This window comes from Branchiostoma floridae, unplaced genomic scaffold (assembly GCF_000003815.2).
Source record: "Branchiostoma floridae strain S238N-H82 unplaced genomic scaffold, Bfl_VNyyK Sc7u5tJ_1563, whole genome shotgun sequence".
NCBI lineage: Eukaryota > Metazoa > Chordata > Leptocardii > Amphioxiformes > Branchiostomatidae > Branchiostoma > Branchiostoma floridae.
In genome coordinates this window covers 38,571-60,074 of record NW_023365761.1, presented here as the reverse complement: position 1 = coordinate 60,074, position 21,504 = coordinate 38,571, and the positions used below count along the sequence as shown (strand labels likewise).

Genomic DNA, 21,504 nt, shown 5'->3' with positions numbered 1-21,504 from the left:
ATTTTTTTTTATTTTTCATTTTTTGGTGACGGCTTAGAGGCAGAGGGATTTGTATTGCATTAGAATCGCTTGGGAAAAAATAAAAAAAATGCATTTTGTGTAATCTCTATAGAATTAATTTTTAGCTAAATCTAACGGGCACGGTAGCAGGAAAGTCCTTTCGTTGGAAACGTCGCAGGAAATGGGTTTGTTTTTCTACACAATAGTATTGATATTAAGTCATGTTAACGTTTTGATGTGTTTCTTTTTCAGATAAATGAACTTAGTCAACGGCTGAGGGAGATGATGGGGAAAGGGTGAGCGTAACAAATTGACAACGTGGTTTTGATTTAAAATCATCACTTGGAATCGATTTTTGTCTGTATTGATTATAAGACAACTGTACCAAAGTATAAATTATATTGCACATTGACATTGCATTTTAGTTAATATACAGACAGGAAAAGTATTAACATTGATGTTCAATTCATCCTTGCAGGAACAAACAAGCAATAAATGTAGAAGGAGTGGATAGAAAGTAAGTCGATGAACCTCATTGGTCATTGAATTTTCGTATTGGTGTTTGCAAATGATTACACATATACTTGCATTCCATATACTTTGTCAAATCCTTAACATTAAATACGTAGGGAGTATCGTTAACAAAGTGTTCTATTTTTTCAACAGGTTTGAGCAATGGAATAAGATGGGGGTAAGTAAGCTGTTTCGAAAAACATGACAATTATTATTTTATTCTTGGCAATGAAACTATTCTCTGAACTGTCATGTCTAGATTTGTAAAATCAAAATTTACGTCTTCTTGTTTTTTTCATAGTTAATGTCATTTATACTGTAATATTTTTTATATACTAGTACTTGTGACTTATAAAAACATAGCGTTATCGTTTTTTTTATAGTTCATGTCGTATATACTGCAATATTCTGACATACTAGTACTTGCAACTTAAAAAGAAAAAAACATGGCGTCTCTTGGTCAGTCTTGTTCCCAACGTCATACGCCTCTCGTTCCCATGCACGTTACCCAGGATTCCAAGGTTCAGAAGCTGGCGGGTAAGAAGGAGATCGTGGTGACCGGCGTGTCGGACAGACGGAAGATGTGGGAACACATCAACGATAAAAAGGAGGAGGACGAAGAGCCTCCAAAACTCATCTCTCCTAAGAAGGTAACGTTAGTTCACCTTTATCCGCAGTTTAACCTATATTCGTTGTTATGAAAAATAGAGTATTTAGGGATATCAAGTCGACAGACGCATGCTGGTTTCAAACTGCAATTATTTTGAAAACGTTCGGATATTTTCAAACTACGATTAATGAACTTGATATCCATGAATACCCTGTTAAAAAAGAATACAGGTTACGCGAATGAAGGTGAAATAACATTAACTAAAATATTTTTACTGTATTAATGTTATATTCGGAGTAGAATCGTTAAAAACATTGTAAAGAAATATTGACTTTTTTGTCATTCATACATTTATGGAGGTTAGACATTCACACAAAGAATATGTAAAAAATCTCTACACCTGGATAAAATACGGACGAGATAACTTTCGGACGTTTTGAGTGACATCCATCACTCTATTCTTCTACGTCACTAGCTAGAACAAATTGGCTTCGCATGCGCATCACCACAATAAGCAGTTCTAGTGACGCTGAAGAAGAGTGATGGATGTCAAGTAATCTCCGTATCTTATACGGTGGTAGAGATTGAATTGTCTTTAAATGTTGACTTTTATCTGCTATAATCTTGATGTTTTGCATCTTTTAACATTTATATGATATGACCATGATAAATCTTCAGACGTTTCTATCAACTATTTGGATATTTTTGATAACATACAGTATTCACAGTACCATATCAAGCCGTTATACCATAGCTTCAAGCGAAATGAGGCTGATGAATGCAATATTGTCCAATCAGGGTGTAAAATGCCTGTATCCATAACAACTTATTGTTTCCCGTCATGCAGAGCGAGATCAGCAGTGATGACTTGGCCAACAGGAAGAATTTGTTCGAGCAAGCTGCGACTACCTAGATTTTGTTAATCATGATATTTACCTACATTCCTTTTGCTTTGCCAATATTCGATATCATAGTATTGCTACGATTATCTTAGAGACTTTCTAGAACGAGAAAAATATGTTTTGATGGTTTTAGTTAATGAATATTACAATTGTTATTTACAATTAACAGTGCACTACAATAGATAGATACTTTATAATTATGATAAAATATATATGGATAGATGATTTTGTACTGCTTTTTAGTTTTTACGTTATGATTCGTTTTAAGTATCTGATCTGAAATCGATGTTACTACGTAATATATTTAGATGACATCGTTTCCGGTCAACATCACCGAAGGGTTTGATTGGTTGCCATAAAAACAAATTGTGTAACGATCAAAATTTTAAATTTTGAAATTATGGCTGGCTGTATAAAATGCGGTGATGGGGAGGGGGGGCTTCAAGCGTACTTAACCAAAATCATCTTTCATCATGGCGTAAAAAAAAAGATGAATTTGGTGTTTTAGATTTTTATATAATGAATATGTACGAAAATTTTAGTTTTGCTACTGAATGCCTCTTAGAAGAATTTCAAAGTATAATTACAATATGACTGACATGTAATTATGAACAATACTCAGACCCTTAGTTTTAACCTCCTGTTATTACTTGCTCGCAAACTGTGTACTACAAAATAGCTCTGTGTAACTTCTTATTTACTTAATTGTTTGATGAAATAGCATAACTTTACAATAACTAAGTAATTTCACGCTGAGTGAAGCAGGTTCATAAATTTCACCATAATTGTAGTCAAGTTCATTCTTTATCGTTATGAGGTTTTGAAGTCAAGTTTGGACCACAGTGGTTCGGGACCAACCACTTTTTTTTTCAAAGGGGACGCGGTATTGAGATTTTGTGTCATCTTTTCAAGATGTAATGTCTATCAGTTACGTCTTTCCTCTTACTGTTAAGAATTAGAACGGATTCTTTTTGCGACAAGTGATCTTTGAATGTATGAACGAACTGAGGTTGAACTTGTATTTTAGGAGTGACACTATAAGTTTTATTTCTTAGTTCTGAATTTTCTTTATATCCCACATACGCGGGCTAAGCTCACGAAAGCTTACATGTACTTAGGGAAACTATAATTATGTGTAGTTAAAAGTTATAAGTGCAATCTTATACATCATATCCACAATTGTATAATCACTAGTGAGTCAACTATGCAGACAATGGTGTTACGCCTTCGGCAAATTTGTATCATGTACCTAAAAATAACTATAGTTTTGGCCATCAAAGTGTGTATTACTAGCTTGTTACTTGCTTGGAGGTTACATCATTGGGCGGGAAATAGGAACACTGGTCACCATAGCAACTTGAGTCAGCCGCAGACGACAGCTAGTGACTGAACTAACAACAATGTGTCAGTACTGGTTTTGTAGCCATGTTGTATTTTGTATCATACGTTATCTAACCAACGATAAGTTAATGGGTTAAGGATGAGAACACTAGGTCAACGGGGTGTAGTTGTTAGAAATTATTTGGTCAGTTTAAGTACTTTTTATAAGGGCGCTCATGGTTCGAAGTGCGCATGCGCAGCGAAATGCATCATTGGTATTTTTAAAAGGTGATGCTCTAATCAAGACCATGCTTCCTACATGTCCAGGCGTGTTTTATTTACGTCTCAGGGGCTTTCACCTTTGACATATTGCCCACAATACATTTCGCTGAGCATGCGCGCTTGGGACCGAAAATTGGGTGAAACCAATGCCTGTGGGAGGGGGAAGCGAAATTACAATGAATTTTGTTTACTTAAGCGTTTATACCACTGGACATTCAAAACATAAGACAGTTAGAAGGTTTTATTTTCACCTGCTATACTTTTTTAAGTTCGATACACGTAACGGTGAATATGGTTACATTTTTCATAATATTACAATAAACACCTTAAATGTAGCTGGCGTCGCCCTCTTCTTGTGTTGTTTCTTTTGTCGGTTTATGAATGTGATTTCGCATTTTGTTCTTTGAATTTGCGTAATTATAATGCTAATATTTTGGATATAGGATAATTCTTTTTACACAACCAGTATGTACTTACTTTCTTTGTTTACGTTTCGATGTCTCTCGGACACTTTCCTCAGAGCTTCTAACTGGAGTTCTTCTTCTCGCCGCTATAATTTAAGCAAAGTAAGAACTTATTTGGTTGTGTAAAAAGAATTATCCTATATCCCATCAACCTAATGAAACTATTTTCGGATGTTAATATTTTGTCATCAAGACATGTATATAACCAGAATGGTCCTCTTTATGTTACATAGTTATTGAAAATGCCAGAGATTGAAGTTAATTTCTAATTGCTATGATTCAATGTGGCGCAGTCGCTATGAATTCTAAAGTAAAACGTACATGTTGAAATAATTTGAAAATCGCAATATTGTGATTTATCACTGGTGAAATCTCACATGTTCTAGCTATATAGATAGCGAAATGTTTGGATCGTATCAATTTCTCTTAGAGTAGGTGACTCTTTCCATTCTAATACATATCCTATGGTTAGAAATTGTCATTGTAAAGAAAGGGAAGAGGAATTTCTTTCCTCGAATTCTATGATATTGAAAAACATGTTAGAAAGCCTTCAATGCCAACGTTTCTAATAGATGAAAACACTTGGTAACATCTGGATTGAAACATAGACATTGCCAAATCTGGTGGGCCAAGAAAAATACGGTTCAGTTTAGAGAGAGAGGAATGTGTTGAACCATGGCCAAATGTTCGATGTTGCCAAGAGTAAAGTGATGTTGAATTAAACACTGCTGTCGTCGATGTTTTGGACCCACACCCATCAATACATCGCTTCATGTTTCAAATGTCAAACTTCTGTACATTTGTGCCTTTGCCAAACAATATTAAGTTCAGAAAGAAGAAGAAGAAAAACAAAAACGTTGCGTCCAGAACTTCAGGTGCCTTGAAATGACTGGCTGCAATTTTTCTTTCTCGCCTGCTGTATTCATCAATATTTTTTCATCGCAAACAGGCGTTTGACGTTAGCTTTGCTACGTTACTCTCCAAGCAGAGGTTAGGCTCTGTCCTGTTTTGGGGTGTCATTTAGGCGTTTTGTCGGCCTTTCTATTTTGTCAGCTGTTCATGGAAAACATGTATGTTGGGCCAATGTGCACGCCGAAAATCTGACAAAATCGACAGTCAAGCTTAAGACGACAAAACACCTAAATTATCCAAAACAAAAATTGTGTTGTAAAAGGAACTATCAAAACCTGTAGTACTGCAGCCGTACTAAGAAAAGGAGCAGGGAGGCCCAAAAGCTAACCATTTCTTTGAAGGCACATGGCCTAACCTCATAGCAAATTTCATGACAATCCATCTATAGTATCTTGAGTTATGTAGTTAAACCACATGCATACATACATACATACACATATACATACAAACATACACACATGCATGCATACTTACATACGTACATAACGTTACATTTTTCATAATATTACAATAAACACCATAAATGTATGTTTTGTCGCCCTCTTCTTGCACACACACAGCTATCAAAAACAACCTTCTCGGCGAATGTAACACGGCGATCCTAACCTCTGCTTGGAGAGTGACTAATAACTATACATGTCACAAGACATTGACCTATCATGACCATCCCCACACAGACAGCGCGGGGGGAATGTATGCAAATGAGGGGCGCCGATATCTCTTCTCGGTTTCAGTGAACCGGTCCGATCCGGCGACCCTGGGGTATTTTTGGCGCACGCATATTGACAATGTGTCCCTCCGCCCTAGCAGGCCGCCGCATTCCCGCATGCCGACACACGGAGTCGTCAGCCAGTCATTGACTAATTTTGGATCCAACCGGGTAGACGGCAAGTTTGGTCGGGAGACAGAGGCGAGCTAGCTTCTTGCTAGGAGTGTTCAGGACTCTTTTTGGTGGTTTGCAGGGGATATTCTGAAGGAACATGGCCGACGCAAACGGATTGGACACATCTGCGGTAAGAAAATGAGTTCTTTGTGCCTTTCTGTTCGCAAAAGGCGATGGTTTTTGAAGGGCGGGTGACAGTGCGAGCACGCAGCTGTCACATGTGTGACGGAACTGCTCTACACTGGTCACACAAAACCGCCCTGCTAACTATAGCTACCGCATGCCCGTTTTATGTGTGATTTTCTCCACGCTTTTTCTCACTCTTTTCGTTTGGGTTTCATATCAAATAGTGTAATAATTCTCGTCAGGGCTTCAAAACGCTTAAAGACTGTAATTTTCGCTCAGTAGTATAGAATACAGTATCAGAAGCATTCGTATTAGCGACAACGATCTAAACATTTCATTCTAATCAAATCATTCTATCCAAAAAAAAACATTGTTCCTAGGTACGTTGTAAGACAGGAGGAGTTTTGTTTGTAAATTGAAGGAAAGGAGTGGCCGCCATTGAATTAAAAATAATAGTCTTTTTTATATATTACAAATCTAATTCAATTTATCAACCCAGAGCAGTCTTGAATATTTGCTAGATAATTTTAAAGGTACAAAAAAACTAGGGATGAATAGAGGAAACTACATGTCATACAGACAATGATTGAGTCCTTTGTACGTGTAACCGTTTCACTAGGGCACTGCTCATATTTTAGCAAACTTGCCGGCTGCAATTTTTACTGACGCTAGAACAGCTGTCAGGGTGTCAAGTGTGGACTGTACCATTTGGGTAAATGGGGGTTCAATATCAATATTTGATTTTGCTTAACATTCTGTCACCTGTGTTTTCATAACTATGTCACAAAAACTACATTATACCCTGTCATAAACATTTAGAATTGGACGCTTGAATGACCAAAATGTTTTTCAAGAATGTTCTTTCTTTCATTGTGTACATCTTCTCCCGACGTCATGAATTAATGGTATAATCTACTTGGCTACTTGCGTCAGAATAGTAATCTATAATAGCATGCTAACAGTGAAATATAGACTGTCGGAATAGTTCAGACTAGACATTAGTGGTGTTGGCTGAAACCTAGATGTATATTTTGCCTCTATAGTGTCCGCGACAACTTATGTGATATTATGCATATGTTTCTTCTCTCTACCCTCATTTGCATAAGCATCTATATATTAGTTCATATAACTTGGAATAAGTGGCCAACAAATGAAAAGTAGGGGTGTCGCAAACATAGATTCTAGGCTAGGGCTGTGATTTTTTCTGTAATGTATCAGTAAAGCTTTGACCTCTGACCTAACCTTTGACCGAATGCACCTGTCGCTGAATTGATGCATGGCGGGGAAAAACAGGGGCACTTGACATTCGAACCGTAGTCTCGCAATAGCGGCCTAGTTTTCTTACTGACCCACATGCACGTCATATCGCCATTTTGAATATGGCGGCCGTCATATCGTCATCATATTGCGGCCAGAAATAGATATGAAATCGCTTTACTATCCTACAAAACGTGAATATAATCGAATGAATCAAAGTGGATGGTATGTTTTTAAAAAAATTGTCTCGTGAATATTTCTTTCGCCTTTGCTACAAAATAATCGGTAGCAAAGTTTGAGGTATTTATCGTGGAACTTTCTAGATCTACTTTGTCAACTTATGAAACTTCTTCTTCGGTGTATGTAACTGTCAGTATTCTAAACAAAACAATCAACTACAACTAGTGTGGTCACCTTATAACTCACCCCCGCCCACGTTAAGATCACGGTGTATCACGTAGTTTACATTTTCGAGCCAAACTTTTCTGTCAAAACTGTCACTTGCTATTCGAACAAGCAATACATATGCATGCGTTTTTAAAATGTGTTTCAGCCAACTGTAAGGTAGGATATTAAAGGTTTTAGTTTAGGGTACATGTTTTATTAGATAGTGTACCACGTAAGGAGTTATAGTGAGTAAAACAACACCGACAAGAAATCATACCTGCTATTTCCAATTTCTAACTAACTTTCCTCTTTCTCTTTCCCATTTTTCTCTCTCTCCCTCTCTTTCTCTCTCTTCTTGTTTTGTTTACTGTGTGTACATTATGATGCGCTCATGAAGAGTGGCGAGGGTCTGTCGTATCTGTGCAAGTCAGATCCGGAGTATGCAAAGGTTTCATTTTCGTTCCTTTGTAATCCCACAAGCTTTCTGGATTTTAGCCTAGAATCCAGTCGTACTAGTTTCGGCTGTTCCCAACAACCACTGGCAGTCAGTAGCAAAGACGGCTGGATTTCTGGCTAACAAGCTTGACGGTATCTCTACGCCCCCCCCCCCCCCTTCCCCTCGCTTAGGTCGACATGTTTTAGCCTTGAATTCAGCCGTAGTACTTGGCTTCAGCCACTCCCCATGCAACATTGGCAGCCAGTGGCTAAAGCTAAAGACGGCTGGATTTGAGGCTAACAGGTTTGACGCTATCTCTATAATATTCCCCTCGCCATCTCGCTTGGGCCGTTCCCCCACCAACAGCCTAAAGCCTAAGACGGCTACATTTTAGGTTAACAGTCCTTCAGCCCTCTTGCGTTTGTCACTATGCTATAAGCTCCTTTTTATAGCTATACAGAAAAAACATTGTACAATATTCCTTACAACCCCACTGGACAATTCTTCCAAGCAGAGGTTAGGGGCCAGGGCTAGTAATGGTCGCGATTTCTTTCGTGATGGGAGGTAAACGAAAGAAACGACAGCTACTACTAGCCACCTGGCTCTACCATAACGTCTGCTTGGAGAAGGCAATTCCTAGACGCTTCATAGACGCTGCAAAACCTCCCCAGTCCCTTAAGGTGGTATCTCACTGTACTTGGGGCACCATTACGGCACTGCGTAGTTCGAAAGATTACTCAACGAATTTAAGAGATAAAGAATGAATTTTCTTACGTTATGTGTATTTTGTTGTCTCCTAAGTCATCCTCCACGTTTATTACGCAATATATGAATTATAAAAAAATCGGCGAGAATAACACAGCAGTGCTTCAGTAAACGAACCCCGCGGTGCCGCACCGGTGCCCCAGGTGCAGTGAGATACCAGTTCAAAATGTTGTTGCAATGGGTTCAGCGTCTTTATATTTACAAAGCGCTTTGTACATATAGAAATGGCTTCTTGCAGTGATAGAACCCTTGCCTCCTCTACGCACCTAAAACCTGCAAAGTTTGCCAACTGTACTAAAGTTTATGTGGTGTCACTAACCCCACTTCTCTGTACGGATACAAACCATCAGGGCGTGTGTCTCCATCGTCTAACTCCCACATACCATCCGACCGACGCAACATTCCGACGAAACCAAGACTCTGATAGCGGTCTTCAGATAACGTCAGACATCTTCTCACTGCGTCACTGGGGATCATCATATCACTGTATTATCATGTTTAGTAGGACAGTCACTCCAGTGGAAATGACTCTGTGAAGCATATCATATTCCATACGTGCTGAGCAAACCCACTGGAGGTCTCCTGCCCTTGTTCTTAGGTAACTTAAGACATTGACATTCCTCGAACGGCAAGGTCGATGGCAAAGACATGCATACCACCAAAAGGACTAAGATTGCATATCTTAAACAGATATTTCAAATTTGTACAGCAACAGCCGTTTGAAAGCCAAGAGTGTAACATGATTTTTGTTTTTGCTAAAGAAACATCTGATGGGCAAGTTACCATTACCAAGCCCACATCAAGATGGTCTGCACATGTTCCAAAGTACACATTTGACCGATTTAGATTCTTTCAACTACAAGGTCATATAGCTCATTGCCCCACTGAAACATGTACAATCGTACCACTGAAATAGTTTGCTAACATTTTGAATAAATGTTTCCAAAACGTTTACAAACTGCCATTTTCAAGTCAAATTTACTACACCATTTTTGCGTTTGTTGGATCAAAAAGTATTATATCCAGATGGGCAAAATGCCATCTAAAATCCCTTGGCGTCGGACTTAGGTTTAAACAAATCGCATTTGAAGATCGCGAAGACTTCATGGCTCTGCAACATTGCCTTTTCTGGAAGCGAGGAACGGGCGTTGCTTAGTCTGGGACTGTCGGTCCGTCCCAAGGGACCCGGATGTAAATATAGCCAAAAATTCGGCATCATCCGATTCGGGGAGGGGTGACCCGTGTGTTGTGGTCACCGTATGGTACAAATTAGTCATGTTGACATATGATCAGCTGAAGAGATATATGCTCCATCGGAACTAAAAACTATGTGGACCGATATTTGGACGCCCAATCATGTTTCTTAACTTCTAGATCATAAAGAATTTAACAATGAAAACAACAAGGACCAACAAGTCGGAATGATTTACTCAAACTCAAACTGAGCGCAAATAGATTTTAAATCGTACTGATACTACGGATGTGGCATAATCTGACTTTTGATAAACATGATAGATTTTCGCGATGAAAATCTGTCGACGAACATGAATCTGACTAACTATGAAAAATATAGAATCATTTCATAGACGTTAATGCTGGTAATTAAAGAGTTTTGAGCCGAATTTTTTTGCGTATAGTGCAAGAATCTTAAATAGTACATGACAAAGAATTTGTTTAATCTGGTGATTGTTCGCTGAGAGTTACAAACTAAACTGTACTACAAACTATTAACATAGAGAAAAAAATCGCTTTTCTTTGCTTGGGTAGACGCGATAAATGTACAAAATGACAATCCATTTATACCCCCCTCACAATAGGCGCGATTCGATCGAAAGACTAGTTTACGAACTCTGAATGACATTTTCGTGAGTAAGACGTCCGGTGTTCTCACGATCATCTTGCGATTTTTACGGATCGCCGGCAGTTTTCAGGAGTCTTACGACGGTCGCGGTGCAGCGAAACATGTTCTTAACATATGCGACTAGTCGAAGGAAATCTCCAAAATCGCACAGCTCGTTACCGAGTCGCAGATTGTGCGTACAAATCGTGCGTACCTTGCAAGGGTATCGGTCAATAGTCTTGCGTCAATCCAACGATTGAAGACCGATAGGCGAGCAAAGACATAGTTATTAATCATCGAGCGCAAAACGGATGGCGAGCGCCCGTCAGTTGGGCAACGTTCGGGCGACGTTCGCCCGACTTCCGTTTGTTTACAAATATTGAATTTCTGGGAATCTGAGGGTAATTCTAACATTGTGGCCCCTGTGGCAGTATGTAGGCTGGCTTTGTGACACACTGTCTTTTCTTGCGTCATTTCTATTATGCCCGCGCATTCCATTCATTGGTTAAAAAGATTACGACAACAAAATAAGCAACATTTATTGATCTCTTGCCTTTTTTGAGGAACGTTTTGTGTTACCTTGTCCGCGTGCAAGAAGTCATGGGAGGATTATTATCATAGATTTATTCACCGTCGATCTCACGAGCCTCGCGTATATGTGAGGGGGACAGTTTTGAGGCGAAAAATACGCAAGACCATCTTAAGATCTTAAAATCAGCCGACCTTCCTGCGATCGCGAAGAACGTCCGAAGATCGTATATAATGTGAGGGGGGTATTAGGAATGTGACTGAAACGATTTTGACGCATAATAAACCAAAGGCAAAACTTTACTTGTATGTGCCCACAAATCATTTGGCAACAGTGATAATGCAAGCAAACCTAATGTTTTAATGTTTTTCAAACTTAAGTTAACGCCAAAAACATAACATCGAGAAAAATCGTTTTTCTCTTAGTCTTAAAAGCTTGGTAGACAGGATATGCTCGCGTATGCACGATGCTAATTTGTGACGAATTTGGCACAAAAAGAAGAGAATCTGACAATTGCTATCACTTAGTCTTTAGTTCTTGCTGATGCCAGCAAAAAACACATCATTTGGGTCAACTGGATCGACTGAAACCAGCTTATGTTGGTCTCAGCAAAAATGACACAGGGCGAACTATATATATATACATTGTGTGTGTTTTGGACAATATTTCGAGAATATTCTATGTCAAGAAGCTTGCCATACCAAAATAGAAGAAACTCGTCGTCACCCCACACTAGGTTCACAATACCAGCACGTTTGAAATAAGTTGTCTATATATATATACGGTTACGTAGGTTACTCTCTTGATAAGTTGACAAAATAATCGGGATCTTTCTGTATCATCAATTATTGTGGATAGGAGAGAAGAGACTCGGGAACTATATCACGGCTGGATACCAGGCTATCATCACTACACCAACATGGCTTTAAAATGGATGGAGATAGGGAAGGGAAAGGAACTAGTTCCAGGGCACAGGACACTCATGGATAATGCAGAAATAGGCAGGCCCAGGGTATCATAATCTTTGTAAACATTCCAGCTCATAACAACTCAGCTCACATACTAGTAGTAACCCGCTAACTCAAGTGTCCTAAAAGTCCAATTTCAACCATATCTATTTGCTGGAAGATTTAGCAATTTCTAACAACGCTGCCATGTTGGATGACGTTCTGATGACGTCACTTTAGGGACTGAGCACTCCAAATTAGGGGGTCTTCATAGGCCTAAGAAACGTACTAACATCTTGTTTATTTTAAACAAATCTGAAAGTCTAGACCCTGCACTGCCTCACGAAGGTTTGGTTTGGTAAAGTTTCTCTTACATTTTCAAGACAAACAGAGCCTCTACGAGTCTTGAATAGGCAAAAATTGACTCACTGGTGCAAGCGTGTATATTCACATTTTCCCTGCACCAATGTCTTATTATATAATACTTGCAAAACTGGTAAGACATTAGGACTTGCTGACATTCGTACACCTTCCTTTCTGACGATCTATGCCATTTCTGGAAGAGTACAAGGTGACTCCTCGACAAGCTATTCTGTACCAGAATCCACTGGTTGCTTTGAAAAAAAAGCAGAAATTGGACCTACAGACTGAATGAGATGTCAAAGAAGATAGCTGGCTATAGAATTATAATCTATAACCTACGAATTGTCCTCTGGCTTATTTATTATTCAGTCTATTGGGCAATTTTCTGCTATCTTAACCGCCACTCATGAAGCCTGACTGAGACTATCGACAGGCATTCTAATCCCCTCTTTGCAATCCCAGCTAGCTGACATATTCTTCTCTATCTTTAACATCGGTATACCTATATATCTTTTTATGTACATATGATATTTCATGCGGTGTACAAACATGGTTGTTCTTTATATTCTATGTACGATATATATATACGTATTATATTTAGTGTTGCAACATTTGCGTTTTCAGTTGATATTTGTATACTAAGTATATCCCATTATGTTATTGAATGACGTAATAAAGATGCAGACACATGAATATAGTTGTGGCAAGTTGATAGCACGGTGTCGTCGAAAACGCTCTGCTACCGTGCACTACAGCGACAAATGCACTCAACTAACCTGCCGAAAGTATGCCTTTTGTAATTACGGCTATCATAGGCGAACTATTTCTTTTATGCCATTGCCTCCTAAGTAGAACCTATGAGTCGGTGTATTTGGGGGGCGGGCGTATAATGTGTAATGGCTTATCAGTAGTATTAAATTTTGCACAGGTTTTTGGTTTCTTGTTTGGTACATATGATGTGTTTTGTTTTCGATTAAGCATAACCCCCCAAAATTACTGACTTGTAGAGTCTGCTAAAGTGACTATGTGCGCCGTATCATGCTGGAGACAGTCGATAAGGTAACGCCAGTTCACCTTTATCCGCAAGGTAATCTATATCCGTCATTAAAAAAAGGCTTAATTTGGGATGTCAAGACGGACGGAGGTTTCAAATTGCACGAATGTCAATATTTTTTAAAGATATTGTAATTTTAAACCACCTGCCGTCAACTTAACATCCATAATTGCCCAATTTAACAAGAAACGGATATAGGTTACCCTGCGAATAAAGATGAACTAGCGTCATATGACTGACACAGGATATGACGTACTTGTCTGGCACCGGAAGTGACGTTGTTCCTTTGCTCCTGTTCTGCAGTACGCGTCGCTGTACGACGCAGCCATCGGTGGACATGTAGACAAGGTGGAAAAATTCGTGAAGGACGGCTTAAATGTGAACTATCAGGACCCAGTAAGTTCTGAATCGCCTGCAGAATTGTTAAGATTTACCGCACCTAAGTTGTTGTTTCCCTCTGCGTGTATCTCTACCTCTGTAACTGTCCCTCTCTCTGTCTCTCTGTTTCTCTCTCTGTATTTCCTTGTCTTTGTGTTTCCCTCTGATTTTCTAAATCTGTCTCTCTCTTTCTGTCTTTCTGTATGTGCGTTTGTGTGATGTATGCATGTTTTGTGAATATGGGCGTGTGTGTATTTGAGCTGTGTATTTACATGTCTATCTGTCTGTCTGTCTCTCTCTCTCTCTCTGTGTGTGTGCGCGCGCGAGAGAGAGAGAGTGTGTGTGTGCGTGTCTAGTCTGTCTATCTGTCTGTTTCTCTCTCTGTATATGCACGTGCATGCATGCGCGTGCTATTGTTTCCTTGGTAGTTAGCTATAGGTATGTACTTGAAGTATATGTTGGAGATTAGCAATAACCATATGACGACCCTAACCGTCTGGAGGATTGTTGTCCTTGTTACTCCACAGGACGGAGACACCGTGCTTCACATGGCGGCCAGCACCAACAACCTGCACGTAGTAGAGATCCTGCTCAAAGCTGGTGCAGATGTCAACGCAAAGAACAAAGTAACCCATTTCAACTGTAAATATGCGTGATGCTTACTTTCACTAGTCCATGAAGTACGAAGCAATCTCTAAAATGCATCCACTCCTGAAGCATCGCCAAAAATCTTCGAGACGTCGCAAAATGATTTTGCTATCAGCCCATGTACAGTTAGGTGCTATATACAGCTAGGAGCTTTCATAAGAGTTTAGAATTCAGTTAGGTGCTATATACAGCTAGGAGCTTTCATAAGAGTTTAGAATTCATCCATTGCGATTTTGTCTTACTATAATTATAATAGTGCTTAGTCTACCTATATTCTCTTCTAATAAATATTACATAATATTTCCTTTGTTTGTTTGCAACAACAACATACAACATATATGTACCAGGCAATAAAGTGGTTCACGGTTTGAACTCCTCATGCGCGAGGTCAAAGGCCAAGCACCATGCTGGATGCCATGTTTCAGGGGCCCTCAACTTTGACATACATGCTATACCTACACTGTGCATGAGCAGTTCAAAACATTTACCAGCTTATGCAGCAAATCCCTTTTCATCCTAAGCAATATTACAAAGTTAAAAGTGGAAATATTCTGGATAAGGCAATCTGTATGATATTGACGTCTACTACACTGTATTCCCACATTTACATCATTATTTCATACTTTGAGTGGTTAAAACGGCCCAGAGACAAGTTGCACGAGGATATTCCTTATTATTGGACCCCCCCCCCCCACACACACACACAAAAAAGGACTTGATCAGCAATCCTTGTTTCTGCGCCGTTTTTACGGCTCAATTTATAAAAAAATGAATTAAATGTGCATTACATGTCTATATTATACAGACTGCCTTATTCAGAATATCCCCACTTTCAACGATCTAATATTGCTTAGGATGCCTTTAAGTTCCCACTGTAGTAATTGAGACATTAGTTACCATCCTTATATTGAAATACGTTGTTGTTGTTGTTGTCCCCCAGGCAGGATGTTCTATTCTATACGAGGCCGCGCAGGGAGGTGATGTCGCCGTTGTGAGGGCCATCCTAGATACGGGTGCAAACTTCAAAGAAAAAGACAAGGTACATGCAGAATCAGGGTAATCGTTCTTTCTTGTGATGGCATTCATTGGAGGGATACGCACCATTTCATGTATTCAGGAATTCGGTCCTGATCTTTAGTTGTTTGTATTTTAAACATAGAAAGTTTGAGAGCGCCGACCTCTCTCGTTAGTATTCTTTCCGGATCAAAATGACGTTTGAATCTCGTGCTGTCGAGATCTCGCGAGGCGTAAGAATACAGGTACGGTCCAGGTCCAGAGGACCAGGTCCGGACCTGAACCTGAAGTTAACCATCTGTGAACTGTAACCATTGTACTCAAAACAATGGTCCATTTCGCTACAAAGGATTCTGTTTGGTGGAGTATCCGACGTCCATTGGCTTTTTCAAATCCTATCTCCATGTAAACAACACTACCTTCCACTGTTTTAGACAAAGTTTGACTGTGGATGCTACTTAAAAATGACTATCAACTCTCCTCTACTTCTCTCTTGTTATTTTCTTGGACCTGTGAATGCCTGCCGGTAATATCTGTTGATTTTCGAATCGGTCCAACATCCGGTCGACCGATTTCTTCAGGCCCGATATTTCTGGACCGGTCCAACCAGAAAAAAATGGTTTACACCCCTATTCTCAGTCCCTTGAGTAGTTGTTAAATCAAGATTCAACTTTTATGACTGATAGTAATTATAATGTCTACGCATTGTTGCTCTACAGTACGGTGACACGGTGCTGCATAAGGCTGCCTGCTGGGGACAACACGAAGTGGTCGCGGAACTGTGCCGTGCAGGAGCGCCGGTAAACGACAAGAACATGGTACGTACATCATATCGTAATGTGGTAACTATAGATAGGGTGACAGTTGGCAATGGCCAAGTGAGTAGAGTGTTCACCTTGCATTCTGTAGGCCTATAGGTCCCGATCCCGGCCGAAAGGCTTTCAAAATTGTGCATGCTGCCTTGTCTGCTTAGCACTCAGCCTTCGGAGAAGCTTACTATATATGATAGTCAAACATATCGCACCATTACTAGTGGACTTTAGCCCACTGCCGTAGTGATTGAACAAATGTTGTGTGGCCCAGGGTTACAGAAAAGGAGATGGGTGCCGCCCTATGCACCATCCGGTACGGAAAGGACTTTTAACTGTGTTAGGAACATTACGTTTAGTCGACACGCTATAGCTACATTTTTTAGAAAAAATTAAAAAAAAAACATTGTATTCATGTATGTCTTTCACTTGACATCGGAAGATACGTTTTCGTGATAATTGCAAACGTGAGGCTTATTCTCTTCAAATTCTGTTTCTCTTTAGAAAGAAAGCACACCACTCCATGAAGCAAGCGCAAGTGGTCACCTAGAGGCGGTGGAAATATTAATAGAGAACAGGGCAGACGTCAACGCACAGATGAAGGTGAGTGTCAGACGTCTCTTTTTTGAAAGTACTATATATTCAAGTATTTTTTCATCTTTTTTTGTCATTTCTCGATCAATGTTGGGAACATATGGGTGGTCGACTATGGCTTATTTACAAGGGAACTTATAACAGATAAACAGGTACAAACGAATACCAGTTTTCTAAGATTCAATCATAGAAAAAATTATGCAGAGCAAATGAGCAATAAAATGGTAAATCATATTGGGAAGACAGACCCAAAATATGCATGTCTGGCATTCACTAAAAACTGGTCGGGGGATCACTGCATATTACTTGGTGTCAGCGGTGGGATTGATACAGAGCGACCTATTGACATTCATAAAGAGATTCATAGTGAAGTTTTTCTTTGAACTCATATTTCCGTGTTTGCTTCAACAGTACGGCTACACACCTCTCCATAAGGCTGCTATGGGCGGACATGAACTTGTTGTAGACGCCTTGCTGAAGGGAGGCGCCCAGGTCAACCTCCAAAACGAAGTAAGGACTCTTAACGACTACCTTACAAGAAGGTTGATATGTTTTCGGTGCTGTTTAATGGTATGCTTGTGAACAGTATAATGTGAGAAGCTAGTGATGGGTCTGCACAGTATTCTAAAGAGGAAACCGATCCATTTGAATTCGCTATATTGTTCGTTCACTTCTGTCGTTTCACTACATGATAGAGGTTGCTTCGCCACATGACACAAGTCGTTTCGCCACCTGAAACAGATAGTCTCTCTACATTTTGATGTTATCTCTTTTTGTCGCAAGAATGGGTTGACGGATCGTGATGATGTTTTATGTGTCGATAGCTTAATTGATGATTGACATAACTAGATGTTTATTATGTAGACCAGAAATTAGATTAACGTGATAAATGTATTAATGGCAATTTTGTTTTGAGTGTAGTATTGTTTGCTCATTTGTTTATTTATTTACCAGTACGAACAGACACCGCTGCATATCGCCGCGAAAAAGGGCAAGCGCAAGTCCGTCAGAGTTCTGCTCAAGGGCGGTGCAGACCCTACCATTAAGAATGAGGTAGGTTTGTTATCTATAAACCTTATTCTAAACTGAACGCGCACTACTATAACATGTGCAACTGAACACAGAAAGTTCAGAAACTTAAATTTGATCAACCATAAACCCGTTATTACTTTGAGTTTTTTTTCGAAAGCCTGCAATGGTTATCATTCTTTACATATATGACTCCATGCTTGTCATGGTGCTACATTTAACTGTTGAACACAATAGTGAGTGCGAGTTAGTGACAAAGGAAAATTGCAGGAATTCACTCGGAGGCCATGTTGGAGTACAGCCAGTATGATGTACTCCAATATGGAGCAACAGACCTCAATTTTAAATCTTACAAATGACGAAACGTTTGTTACTAATGCCGCCAGCCTGTGATGACTTTTGTTATCAAACTTTTATTATTTTGCATATCATTTAATGCTTTACCATATCAAGCAATTTCTTATGATATATTTTTGTTTGTTCTTCAGCTTTTTACCGTGATGACCCTGGCTTTGCTGAGCAATAATCAACACCCCAAGCGCAAAGCTGATTTACTACCAAAAATATCTCGACATAATATTCACAAATTTCATTAATATCTACTAAAAGAAGCCTTCTTCTAAAAGCATGTTAGATGATGTAACCATGTCCTATCGCATTGACTTTCGAACGAAGTTTATTCTGGGACCTTCCGTAGTTCAAGGGCAATGTGATGTCGGCAAAGTCATGGGCAACAAGGAAAAAGCAAAGAGAACAAGAAGAGACAAACATTTAGACGTTGAAGTTGACCTTCTCTTACTACAGGATGAAGAAACCCCCCTGGACAATACACAAGACGATGAAATCCGAGAGATATTACTATCAGCTAAAACCTAACAGTGCGTGAGTTTGGCGACCATTTTCCAAGATGGCGGCAATCAACACTACGTAGCACTAGCACTGCTCCTCTGTCCTGACTACGCATGCGTTGTGATATCTTTTAGATGAAATATACTACCAGACTTCTTAAGTCAAATTTTAACTCAAATTAATTCAAGACACACGACCATTTAGCTTTGTATCAGAGCAGGTATTTAGACAAGGAAATATTCTTGGCTTCGTACAAGAGCAAAATAGCTAACACTAGATCTCACAACGCGTGCCCTCTTTCTCCTAGCGAAGCTGTTCTCTCTTTTAGGAATCTTGATATTCACGTTTCTCTCTTTCAGACATTACTTCTCCTTTTCTTCACCAAAACCTTCCCTTCTTTATCTGTTAAGCAACTTTCTTTTCTCACTTTTTTCAGCCTACTTCCTACTCTTCTCCTCTTAAATAGCAATGGTAGCAAAATAAAACGCCTTCGTTACAACCTATACTAAGTTAAAGCCAGCTTAACATCGCTCATGAGATGTTGTTTGGAAGAGGGGTGGGAGCACTTAGTGCTTGGCCTGGACGGATTTGGTTCACTATTTCGATTCTTAACGTTACAGCTGTATTTCCTCCTTGATAAAACTACCGAGAACATATCTCGACATCGATGAGAAGATTATAAATCCTTGATGTCAGCTAGCTTGAAACGCCATGAATTATGGACAACTGAATGCCGGCGCCTCCATATATATTTTGTAGCATCGTAGTGAAGTCAAAATCTACTTTAATAAATGACTCAAGATCTTAATTGTATAAGTCACAACAAATACATGCTTACAGACGTACACAAATTGGTATAATTGTCGTATACGCGTACTCTAGCATATAGGTTCCACTTTTCTATACATCTTTGAATATTATGAAATATGTGTTAATAATATGACGTGCGCGTATGCATGACTTGCTCTCATATCTTCTTTTTTTTCATTTACAGGAAGGAGATGCCCCAGTAGATATGACCAGATCTCTGGATGACGAAACCATCCAACTGATGCGTTCCGCCGCAGGGAGGCGCTAACAAAACATCTCGTCTGACCTTTGACCTTTCAGACTTGCAATGTGGGAGGGGGGGGCACTTTTAAAACGCAGTGTATGCATCGATTTAGTATACAAATATGCAATACGTTTCACACAGTGACAAAGTAGACACCGAGACACTGTTATCATAAAATGTCTGGTTGAAACAATGTGGTTCTATATCAATAAATCAATTATACCTTTATATTTTCTTAAACGCTAAACGGGGCAATGTATTGGTTTACTTATGAATCGAACTCGTGTGTCTCTTATATATATGTGTCATCGGGGAAATAAGCTTCGTAAATTTATAAAGATAAATGTTTTGATGATGGATACAAATAAACATGTGCTTGGATGGCATGTAAGAGGGAGGGGGCAAGACATATCCGTCGTGTGTTTGTCCCAATATTTCATATAATTGTATACATGGCTCTGGTTGTCAAGACAAAGTTATCACATCCGTAAAGAAAGAACAAGATTGGGAGTCTAAGAATTACATGTACAATTACCATGTAGATCGTTAACATACCATCTTTGGAAACAGACCATAATAGTCTTTAAAAACAGACCATAATACTCGCCGTGAGATCAAATCGAACTTCGTTTCCCTGAGGATCGCGTATCAGATTTAGGAAACACTGTAAATTTGATGCTACAACGCTGTACGGAAGGCCCATGTGCAGATATATGCGTTACCATTATGTTCACTATCCTGGGGTACAGATTGTATAGGACGTCACCTAGTAAGTATTGATGGTATGACAGCTACCTAGACAATGTATTTTGTTTGTAACTTTGTTTGTAGGATTTTAACGCGGAGGTTATAAAGAAATAACCTCAATTGGTTTCATAACGTGTTTTTAATGCATATTGTTTCATAGAGTGTTAATTGACAGCTATCACATTTATTACAGAACAGTTTTTTGTCTTGATTCTATTTTTTTCTATTCACTTCTTTCAGAAATTGATATTTTGGGACATTGTAAAGCTTTCCAAATGCTAGAAATTATACCACGATTAGTAAAGTAATAAGTTACATAGTATCTGCTGAAGTACACTGGTACCTTTTTTCAGGATTCGGAAAAAGAAATTATGTAAAAGATAATTCGACGTTCATTTACGGCACTTTTATGTCAATCTTATTCGATATATGTTGCAAGTTTGTAAAATAAAACGTTTTAACGTCGCAATGGTTTGTCGACTTGGCAAAGGATTTTATGTATGTTGCGAAATTGCTTTGAATACAGGAATCGTTTTCAATTGGTTGTATGTTACCTGGTATTTCGTGTGTGTCTTTTTTTGCTAAGAGAAATAGGATAGTGCAAGTCGCGCGTAGATAAAGTAAACATAGTCTTATTCCTAGTCTTTTATTCCCGATATAACATGACGTAAACATATCTTATCCCGATCTTCCAAAACATGTTTACTTTTTCATATACCAAATCCTCGCAATACGGCCAACCCAATAAATAGACAAATACATGTACATAATTCTACCCTGAGACTATAGCCT

General features: G+C 39.1%; 2 protein-coding genes across 7 annotated transcripts in view; both read left to right on the top strand.

Annotated features, from left to right (window-relative positions):
* The window catches only part of LOC118408255 (DNA ligase 1-like), a 52,026-nt gene extending 48,064 nt beyond the window's left edge, over nucleotides 1-3,962 (top strand). For all 4 annotated transcript variants that reach the window (XM_035808914.1, XM_035808913.1, XM_035808916.1 and 1 more), the window contains 5 exons: nucleotides 253-296; nucleotides 479-517; nucleotides 667-691; nucleotides 1,026-1,163; nucleotides 1,971-3,962. In XM_035808914.1, the coding sequence (XP_035664807.1) occupies nucleotides 253-296; nucleotides 479-517; nucleotides 667-691; nucleotides 1,026-1,163; nucleotides 1,971-2,036 (312 nt within the window). In that variant the 3' untranslated portion in view covers nucleotides 2,037-3,962. The remainder of the gene's footprint in view (nucleotides 1-252; nucleotides 297-478; nucleotides 518-666; nucleotides 692-1,025; nucleotides 1,164-1,970) is intronic.
* A 1,824-nt stretch (nucleotides 3,963-5,786) lies between these two features.
* On the top strand, nucleotides 5,787-21,265 carry LOC118408256 (serine/threonine-protein phosphatase 6 regulatory ankyrin repeat subunit B-like). Of its 3 annotated transcripts, XM_035808918.1 has the most exons (11): nucleotides 5,787-6,016; nucleotides 8,054-8,104; nucleotides 13,894-13,986; nucleotides 14,496-14,594; nucleotides 15,557-15,655; nucleotides 16,350-16,448; nucleotides 16,944-17,042; nucleotides 17,445-17,543; nucleotides 17,988-18,086; nucleotides 18,867-18,940; nucleotides 19,906-21,265. In XM_035808918.1, the coding sequence occupies exons 1-10, from the start codon at nucleotides 5,984-5,986 to the stop codon at nucleotides 18,936-18,938; spliced, it is 843 nt and encodes a 280-aa protein (XP_035664811.1). In that variant the 5' UTR covers nucleotides 5,787-5,983; the 3' UTR covers nucleotides 18,939-18,940; nucleotides 19,906-21,265. The 3 variants fall into 3 exon arrangements, with proteins under 3 accessions (XP_035664811.1, XP_035664810.1, XP_035664812.1); XM_035808917.1 differs by lacking the exon at nucleotides 18,867-18,940 and having other exon boundaries at nucleotides 5,789-6,016; XM_035808919.1 differs by lacking the exons at nucleotides 8,054-8,104; nucleotides 18,867-18,940 and having other exon boundaries at nucleotides 5,789-6,016.
* Nucleotides 21,266-21,504: the final 239 nt, after the last annotated feature.